The sequence below is a fragment of the Cyprinodon variegatus genome, unplaced genomic scaffold, assembly GCF_000732505.1.
Source record: "Cyprinodon variegatus isolate N-32 unplaced genomic scaffold, C_variegatus-1.0 Scaffold16, whole genome shotgun sequence".
In the NCBI taxonomy this organism is placed as follows: domain Eukaryota; kingdom Metazoa; phylum Chordata; class Actinopteri; order Cyprinodontiformes; family Cyprinodontidae; genus Cyprinodon; species Cyprinodon variegatus.
The window spans coordinates 860864-870614 of record NW_015150469.1 but is presented as its reverse complement, the minus strand read 5'-3'; the positions used below and the strand labels follow the sequence as shown (position 1 = coordinate 870614).

The window sequence follows — 9751 nt, the reverse complement described above, 5'->3', positions numbered from 1 at the left end:
ATTATGGATTCAGTCTAAGATTTAAAAAAAAAAATAAGGAATTAAAACTTATGATTGATGACTACCTTTTTAACGATGTAAAAGTTTGCTGTGTTGGTTTGTTAAACCAGAAAAAATTCAAAACAATGGGACTAAATATGAAGGCTCAAACTTTATACAGTAGAGTCCAAAATCAACTAATTTTTTCACTGAAATATAGAAAACACACTTTTAGCGTCTAATAAAGTAGCTTGTAGCGACTTAAAAGCTTCTTTTTATTTATTTTTTATCCAGGTGAGCCGGACTTACTGTTCAGGAACGTACCGAGCTGGACCCATGAGGCAGATCAGCCTGGTCGGAGCCGTGGATGAAGAAGTCGGAGATTATTTCCCAGAGTTCCTCGACATGCTGGAGGAGTCTCCATTTCTCAAGGTCTGATTTATTTCCATCACCTTATAAAAGCATCAGTCAATGCATAACCGTAGCTTTGTATTTTGAAAACAATAGTAGGCGCATACTTTGTTTTTGTTTTTTTATTAAGGTTGATAAAAAAATGTCATCTGTATTTAAGCTTAGCTCAGTTTCATCATGAAAAAAAGTAAAATGTCATAAACTAAATTATCTCAGATGATATAAAAAAAAAGTTTATTAATGTTAAAGTTTGTTTGAAACTATTGAAACTCTTTAACCAACCTCAGCCAGTCATTTGCAGCTCATTGATAATCTGAAGAGCATAGATGGATGGATGGATAGGGTCACATGCAATGCTGCAACCAAGGTTAAAAACAGTGCCATGAAATCTAGCGACGCTCTCGACTGTATCGATGAAACAGTCTTCTGTAAATGTTGGTTCTGCATTTCTAACGCTAACGAGGTAAAACAGTTCCTGAAACTTGCCTGACTACCATGCAAAGGTTATGAATGATAAGGCTATGAAAATGTGCACCCCCCTCCCACTAACCCTGACCCATCAGCACACGTACACTCATTTTGGAGACATTTTGATGACTAAGCGGAACTGAAGCCGGATTGTATCGTGATTTCTGTCAGACATTTAAAGTCACTTCATATGAAACTTAAATTTGAGTTTATTGGATCCAAAGTGAGATATATGCTGTCTCTCAATAAAGAGTCTTTGCATGGACCATTTATGCTCGACTGTGAGGGTAAAGAGGGCCCAACATAAGGTTGAGCCTTAGACTCAAATGCTGAGGTAGAGCTTTAATTTATAAAGGACAAATTTCTCGGTTTAAGATCACTCGTGGTTTTATAAGGCAGGATTTGTTTTTTCCTACAGACTGATTTTAAAAAAAAGACCTTTGGGTATTTAATACTGATTAAAACCACTTTCTGCCTATTTGTAATGTTTATTTAATGAAAATCCAAAATTTCCCAGAGATCTTCCAAAAAAGATGAGTTTCAATATAGAAAGATAAAAACAGAAAATATGCCTGCAGCATCTCTATCTGCCACTAGAGGGAGACATGCTGTATTTAAAAACAAAGAAAACAGCCTAATGAATTGCAGAGAGATTAGGAAATGTTCTAGTTAATGATCTGCATCGGCTGAAACTCTTAATATATCATGTAAAAGTCCTGTTTGCATCACTAACTGCTGTTTTGCAGGAACTTGAAATTTATTTTGATCAGCATTTTGGCTTAGATTGCTTTCTCTTAGCTCCAGAGATGATGATTTAATCAATGAATCTGTAATTGTAGATGACCCTGCCCTGGGGGACCCTCTCCAGTCTGAAGCTCGACTGTCGCTCCCAGAGCGATGATGGACCAATCATGTGGGTGCGACCGGGAGAGCAAATGGTACCCACGGCTGATATGCCCAAGTCTCCATTTAAACGCCGCAGGTGAAGATTTACTGTGGAAATATGTTCTACTTTTCAAAAAGGAGGAGGAGGACATCCTCTAACGGGCTCGTTCTGTTTTTAAGGTCGATGAATGAAATAAAGAACCTGCACTACTTGCCACGGGCCAGCGAACCCAGAGAGGTTCTGTTCGAGGATCGGACGAAGGCACATGCTGATCATGTGGGGCAGAGTTTCGACTGGCAGAGCACAGCTGCTGTGGGCGTCCTGAAGGCCGTGCACTTTGGAGAGGGGTGCGCTTCCTCTAGCATTATTAGATCCTGCAGATCCTTTGATAAATAGCAGAGTTTTCAAACTCTATGAAGAAGTTGTATTAAGTTTTTATGAACTCTCTTTCAGGGACAACCATCCGCGGATCACCAAGGATGTGGTGTGTTTTGATGCTGGGGACTTTAATGAGGTAGTCCAGAGGCTGCAGCTGGATCTCTATGAGCCCCCAGTTTCTCAGGTAAGATGTTCAGATTTCAGTTCAACAATAAAGAATTCATGTTTTTATATTTTATATTAACATGTGTGTCCTGGTCCAGTGTGTGCAGTGGGTGGATGATGCCAAACTGAATCAGCTGAGGAGGGAAGGTGTCCGCTATATCCGGGCACAGCTCTGCGACGATGACATCTACTTCATCCCCAGGAACGTCATCCACCAGTTCAAGACTGTGTCTGCAGTCTGCAGCCTGGCCTGGCACATCCGCCTTAAACAGTACCACTCAGCAGAAGACACGGACGCCAAGGAGGAGCAGCAGCCCAAAGATCTCAGCCCCACCTCTGGCCGAGTCTCCTTTTCCTCCCCGGCAAGACCAGATTCCACCCTTACACCCTGCTCACGGCGGCAGGCGGACAGCATCCTGGGCGGGGTCGCCAAAACCGAGGAACCGGAGTTCCAGAGACCGGCGACGCCGTCAAAGGAGCCTCAGCCAGCCCCTCCTCAGCCAACCAAATCTGCTCACCTTCCACCCCTTTACTCCACCTCAGTCCACCCTATGAAGGAGGCCTTGCTGCAAAAAGCTAATGGCCACACCTCAGACATCCCCAAATGATGCCTTTAAAGGGGTTAAAGACTAAATAAGTTAGACAACTGATGTAATCAGGAAGCTTTTCAAACTTAAATTATTCTTTTTTTTAAATCTCAGATTATTGTTGTGTTTTGTCTTGTTTTTTTTTTTTTTTTTTTAACCTCCTGTAATGTTTTTGTTTAATGGGACAGAATAATATATATTTAGTTATCAGATGTAAAAAAGAATCTTATTATTTTTAAACCAGGTTTTGAAATGCTACTTTCTGTATCAGATGTTTTTTTTGGTTCAAGGTGAAGTTGTTCATCAACCGGATTTTTTCAACAGCATGATCCTGCCAAGCTATCATTTTTATTTAAAGTCTGAACCTTTTTGAGTCTATTTAACCCCAGGGATTCTATTTATTTGCATTTCATGAATTTGGAAAAATTGGCAGCTGTGTTCAGTGGCCTTGGTACATATAGAAATGGTGCCATTTATACTTAGTTAGGCACCTTTTATATCATATTAAGGTGAAAAACTTCACTTTGCCAGAAGGATCTGCATCTTAAGAGATCATACTTATCTTTTGAGATGTTTAAAGCACTTTTTTTGCCCCATGCACACTTTTTCAGTGGTGTGACACTTGTAACCCTTTACTGTGGGAGAATATATTGGCACCAAACCAGAGAATTGCTCGAGAGCTGGCAAGCTCTGTCATCCCTGCTGTTATTCTTGTTCAATCATCAATCATTTAAACATTCTAAGGGTCTTTTCATGTTAGTTTTGGTATAAACTAAGCTATCAGTGATTCAAGGCGGCAAGCTGCAAAAAAGTGCACACACCCCCAAATTGCCCATATAGACTTGTTGCTTAAGAGACTGAGGGAAGTTTACGTCATTTTTTTTTGCTTTTTTTTTTTAGTTAACAAAATGTATATCTAAAACTTACTGTGAAAAAAAATTCTTGGAACCGTAATAAGAAAACAGGAAGAAGCAAAACTTAAAGGCAAGTTCCACAATTTGTGATTAAAAACAGACTGATGATGATTTGTGGGTGGTCAGCGGATGTGCAACATTTTGCTAACATCCTGGATGTCATCCTACTCCACAATAAAGGGATTTTATGCAGTTTTTCCCCTTATAAAAGAAACACGATTGTTCAACTTAAAGCACTTAAATCTTGTTTTCCCAGTTGTGAGGTTAAGTTCTTAATTTGAAGTGTATTTTGTATGTGAACTTTTTTGTTACCATTTTTGATATTTATTTTCTCCAAATTAATGTGGTATAATCTAATTTCTGCACCATTTTAATCCTAAATCAACTGCAGAAATCACACCTAGTTAGCAATAATGGTTTGTTATTACGTCGCGTTTAGAATAAAGCTGGTGTGTTGTAGTTCTAGCTACAATTATGAGAATGTTGTGATGGTTTTGTTTAATTACATTTTTTTTAGTAACCTTCAGTTTAGCAGGTGATATCAAAAAGTTTGGAGGGTAATAATGGTTTTAGGAAAAATTCATAGGATTAATTCTCCTTTGGATTATATTCCTTCTGTTTTTGGTCTTTAAAATGATGTTTAGAGGGAAAGAAGTGATTTCCTGCTTCTTTTCCTCTGACTATATTTTAGTGCCTTTTGCAGTGCATGATTAACCAAACTTAATGCTTCTGTTTTTATTTGTTAAGTGAAATGAGAAATAACCATATTTCATGCCACCAGGTAGCAAATAACACAGATATGTTTGACAGGATTGCCTTTCTTATGTAAATATGGCTCTCTCATAGTCTTAACTTGGGTTATTAATGCTGTAGCTCTTCTTTCTTGAAGCTTTTTTTATGTTTTTTTTTTTTTTTCTAACTTGAGCAGTGACAGAGCGTAGATGATAAGGACGTTTGTCATGATCCGGTTAAAACAGGAGAAACACACAAGTGGAACGCTAAGTCATATTATTTAATAAATAGTTGTGCAGTTGCATCGCGTCGATACGCAGAAGCATGAAACAAGAAGTCCGCTCCATTTGAAGGAACGTGTCATCCTCTCAAAGGTTCATTGTTGCACCCGTTTTTTTTTTTTTTTGTTTGTTTCACACTGAAAGCGTATGGGTGATCACACATTAAATGAAGTCCTAACACAGTTTAACAGCGTTGCCTTGAGCACAAAAAAAAAAATTTTTTTGTCTGTAATCCATACTGCAAACACATTTCTCAAAGCAGTTTTTCATTCCAATAGTTCAAATTTGCTTTACTTCATAAATTACACAAAGACTGAGCTCTTCCTGTGTGTGTCCTGCTGCTGCACAGATCCTCCTGTTTAGGCATTTCTTAGCTGTTCTGCTGTGACGGATGTTTTCTTGACAACTTTGTAATAAACCTGCTTCTGTCCCAAAGTCAACGAGTTCTGCAGAGTATCATTGTGATCCTGTCTCTCTTCAGATCCAGGTCTCTGGATAACTCCGGGGACCTTTCGGCTTTCTGAAGCGGTTCCCAAATCCTGCAAGAATCGACATGTAGGAATCAGGAAAAAAAATTTATTGCCAAGCAGTGTTTTACAGATGCAAGGGATTTGTTTTGCTGCTAAGGTGCTGCACACTGATGAGCAAACCTCCAGTGGACAAATACATTTGTGACACATAAAGTTGTATAGGGATTAGAAATGCACTGATCTGATACCTGGATCGGATAATGGCTTCAATATGGACTAATTAGCTGGATAGGATAACGTTATATATGCACTTCACATGGAACTTTTATTTCAGGGTTTCCGTGGGTCATTAAAAATAATTGAAAGTCATAAATTTTTTTAAATTAAGGCCTTAATTGGCATTAAAATGTATTAGATGTGTTTATTAGGGCATATAAAATGCTTTATTAAAAAAAAAAAAAAAACAACTTCGTCAGACAAATATCATGATATATTTGCGTGGAACTGCTTCCGGTTGATCGCAAAGCTGTATGTTCAGAAATGAAGCTTGAGTCGCAGAAAAAGCTAGAGAATGGGGGGGAAAAAAGCACATTTCAACAAAAGTGGCTGGAAAACGAGGAATTTGTGACATGGCTGCAGCCTGTCGACAGGTACCTGTTGGTGGCATTAAAATGATTTCTAAGAGCATTAAAAGAGCATTAAAAAGCATTCCATTTAAGTTATTCATTCCTGTATAAACCCTGTATTTATTTCGAGTTGCAGCTTATTTGTTAATAATATAAATTACATTCATAAATGTGTTTATTTGTTACCTTTCTTTAACAATGTTTATGTCAACGCTAAAGCCTTCACTCACATGGCGAGATGGTTCATTCATTCAACATTTGAATCGGATCGTTATCAGATATCGGCAGATATGCTCAGCTTAGGTATCGGTACTAGATTGGACTGGATAAAAACTGGATTGCTGCATCTCTAATTGGAATCTTATGAAAATAACAAGGAATTATGGGTTTTTTCTCACTGTGCAAAAGTATTGAAACCACTGAACTGTTTGACATTTTCAAGTCTTTCCACAAATTCTCAAATGGTCTCCTCTGGTCTGTACTATTCTAAGCAATGCGCTTCGAAGAAATAAACCCCACAGGATGATTCCGCCACTTCCATGTTACATCATGGTTACTCAATTCCAGTTCTTAAGGTCTGGTGTACCGCATCTTGTTTCTCTTCTTTTTGTTACCTATATTTCATTGAACTTTTGAAAGAGAAACTTTACAACATTAACTTGACTAGGTATACATCATTGTTAATTGCTTTGCTTGTACAGTTTCCATTTTTTCATTTCTTTTCCAATTGTGGTTCTTGTAGCCTCAGTGTGTGTTCGTTTTTCCATTAGGAATTTGTCTTCTATTGTTGTTATCCATTGCTCTTCCCTCATTTCTATTTGATAGATTGTTTTGCAGCTATCAATATTATCATCGCTGTCCTGCATCCTTTACCTCCATCTTTGCTTCCTCCCACCTGCCTCTGGAGAGCTTGCCTGCATAACAAAAAGGTAATTCAGCCATTTGATTCCGCTGTGGAAGCGGAGACACTGGACCTTAAGGACCAGGGTTGAGAAACCCTGCATGAGGGTGAGGCAAAAGTATTTGTTTACGCTCTCACATAGCTTTCTGCTTGGGGTTTAAAGTCTTTAGTTTTGGGTCTTATCTGACTAGAGCACATTTTTCCAATACCCCGAGATGTCCAAAGCTTGGGGTACCGACTCCAGTTAAAGGTTCCTCACAGCTTTATCTTATTCTCCTTAAATTAAAATGTGGACTGTTCCTAAATGGTGACTACAAAAGTATCAGATTGAAGGAAGCTATACCGAAGTAATGAAACCAAAGCATGTATTGTTTTCTTTTTATGTCACACAATTATGTTTGACTTTATTTTTTACAATGAATAGGATTGGGTGTAAACTGGTGTCTTACCAAATTTGAACACAGATAGTCCCCCATGTGAGGGAGGTGCAGCTCCAGCCTGAGTAGGAGGAGGTGGAGGGGCTGTTTGGGCTAAAAAAAAATGTTTTTACACATTTATTTGTTATTTTATTAGAGAAACTGGCAGTTTTATCAATACCATGAAGTACAAGACATTTTTACTTACGTCTCGGTTTATGCCTAAAAAGTTTAAGGCTCTGAATAAAAAAATAAACAAAAGAAAAAACACTAAATTACTTATTTTTTAGGAATTGATCATTTCTTCTAACTTTTCTTCTTTTGTGTTACCTTTGTTCTCAACATGCCCTTTTCGCTGCTTTTGTCTGCTTTGTTTCCTGATCTGTCGGTGTTTGGGGGGGACTTGTGGTTCATATTCTGTTGTTGCACTTGCTCTGATGAACACAGAAACAGAAAAGAGATCAAACTTATTTCTGTCCCAGTGTAGACGCTTACTTTACACTTTACTCCTCCCCACGTATCTGTGCAGAAACACTATCTGAGCTCTTAGAAGGAAACCTGGCTTCTTTAGATGTGCAGCTTATCGTGGCTGCACTGCTTTGTTGAAAGGATCTGTCGTTTTGACAACAGGGACTTATAGAGTTATTAATAGCAGACTGTGTGAGAAAGGCTACTGTGTAGTGTGCATCAAACTAACTCACCACTTCCTCCTTCAGCTGCGACCACAGGAAGAGGAGTGAGCTGCGGAAATGCAGTGAGGGGCTCTGCAGTACAAACACAATGATTTTTTTAAAAATCACCCGTCGAAACACATTTACTTCCACTTTTAATAATAATAATCAGCACTGAAAATATCTAACTAGTCAAGCATTAATTCCTTTGTTAAGAAATCTCTCCCTCTTATGATAGTGACGCCTTTTCCCCTTATGAATTTGAATGTGCGCACAAGACACCGCTTCTTTACTGATGACGACATCTGATAAACGGATGGTTTACTGTAAATTAAACCAGCATGAACTTTATCCTAGGCGCTTGTTGTTGGAATATATTTGTAGTTTCTGAATCACTGTTAATATATCTACCTGTGCACAGAACATTAAGACAAATCCAAAAAGGTCACAACACATAGATAGCTGATTTGTCATTTAAACCACATTTTTAAGAACTCTAAAACGAAAGGGGGAAGGAGGAAACACGTAATCAAAGGAAACCCAGATAGGGAGGAGGATTTTTAGCTCACCCACCAAGCAGGGAGTTAACAGACAGACCATGAGGTGACTGTAGGTGTTTTTTGTAAGCATAAAGTTCAGTTAAATAATTTCTTTAACTTCAAAGACGAACCAATGAGAGAATATGTGACCACAGATGTGGTCAGATACCAAATGTGATACCATTGACCCAAAGTGACCAAAAAATACAAGAAGTAGCTGCAATAAAGTATAACGTAAAGGTTACAAATAGTACATTACTCAGTTATTTAAAATTCCCCGGGGGATGAAGGAAATAACTCACCTGATTTTGAACTTTTAGCTCGAACACTCTGAAAGAAAAGATTACAAATAGTAAGACTATCTTTATAATTTAATAAAAATCCTCCCAAATTGGTTCTGCTGAAATCCAACCTGTGACTGTCTGTTAAGCTCCCTGGAATAATTTCTGTACCTTGCTGCGGTTCATGACAACATCCAGGAACTTCTTTGGTTGGGAGCTTCCATCCCACTCTGAGGACATTCCTACTCTCGATAGGCGCTGTGTTGAACCCATGGAATGGGGGCGTAGCATATTTCTCTCATGAGCTAAAGGATCAGACAGAGTAACCCTCAGAAAAAAACAATTACTTCTCTACAAGCTGCTTCTCTGTGTTGAAAGGGGAATGATGCTCACCCTCCTCTGCAGGGAAAGGGAAGGATTCAGGAGCCCTTTTCGCTAAAGGTGACGCCAGACTTTCCTCAGCTGTTAAGCCAAATAAAAGCATTTTTAGTTCTCGTCTCGCCATTTTTACTTGATTTCTGACTTTAAATAACATTTTATAGTTTATTTATTTATTTATTTATCTGTACACTTTATTGTGTATCTGTTTCATAATTACTTGTTTTAGATGACAAAAATATTTTATATTTATTTATATATTATAATATTTTACTGATTCAGTGTAACGTTTTTTTTTGTTTTTTTTAATCAGTACCTTATAAATTATGATTATTTTATCTTTTTACATTGTATATCACTACTGTGGATTAAGACATAGGTTTTCATTTCTATTGCTTAAAAACAAACAAATGAATTTGTCTCTCAGGTATTTACACAACTCACTGTTAGAAAGATGTGAAGGAGTCAAAGGAGCCACAGGTGGACAGTAGTTGTGCACATTTGTTGGATCAAGTTGAGTAATTGAAGCTGGAGTGTTAATGAGAAAATATAAACATTATCAAATTATTACTCTTCTTCTGGCAGCATGAAAAGTTGCATATGTGAAAACCAGCTGCTACATTTTTCAAATCCTAACATTAATTCTATATTAGTCAGCTTATTGTTTG

At 37.8% G+C, this 9751-nt stretch overlaps 2 protein-coding genes across 3 annotated transcripts in view; one reads left to right on the top strand and one right to left on the bottom strand.

The window, feature by feature from the left end:
* LOC107092000 (round spermatid basic protein 1-like) overlaps positions 1-4800 on the top strand; it is a 13760-nt gene extending 8960 nt beyond the window's left edge. The window contains exons 3-7 of the mRNA XM_015386268.1: positions 274-411; positions 1698-1840; positions 1924-2091; positions 2198-2306; positions 2386-4800. Of these exons, the coding sequence (XP_015241754.1) occupies positions 274-411; positions 1698-1840; positions 1924-2091; positions 2198-2306; positions 2386-2895 (1068 nt within the window). The 3' untranslated portion in view covers positions 2896-4800. The remainder of the gene's footprint in view (positions 1-273; positions 412-1697; positions 1841-1923; positions 2092-2197; positions 2307-2385) is intronic.
* A 355-nt stretch (positions 4801-5155) lies between these two features.
* Positions 5156-9751, bottom strand: part of LOC107091984 (tyrosine-protein phosphatase non-receptor type 12-like) — a 29579-nt gene continuing 24983 nt past the window's right edge. For both annotated transcript variants that reach the window (XM_015386250.1, XM_015386258.1), the window contains exons 18-26: positions 9528-9611; positions 9099-9167; positions 8877-9010; positions 8727-8754; positions 7916-7978; positions 7545-7648; positions 7423-7453; positions 7248-7328; positions 5156-5340 (exon numbers count right to left, since the gene is read on the bottom strand). In XM_015386250.1, coding sequence (XP_015241736.1) covers positions 5279-5340; positions 7248-7328; positions 7423-7453; positions 7545-7648; positions 7916-7978; positions 8727-8754; positions 8877-9010; positions 9099-9167; positions 9528-9611 — 656 coding nt within the window. In that variant the 3' untranslated portion in view covers positions 5156-5278. The remainder of the gene's footprint in view (positions 5341-7247; positions 7329-7422; positions 7454-7544; positions 7649-7915; positions 7979-8726; positions 8755-8876; positions 9011-9098; positions 9168-9527; positions 9612-9751) is intronic.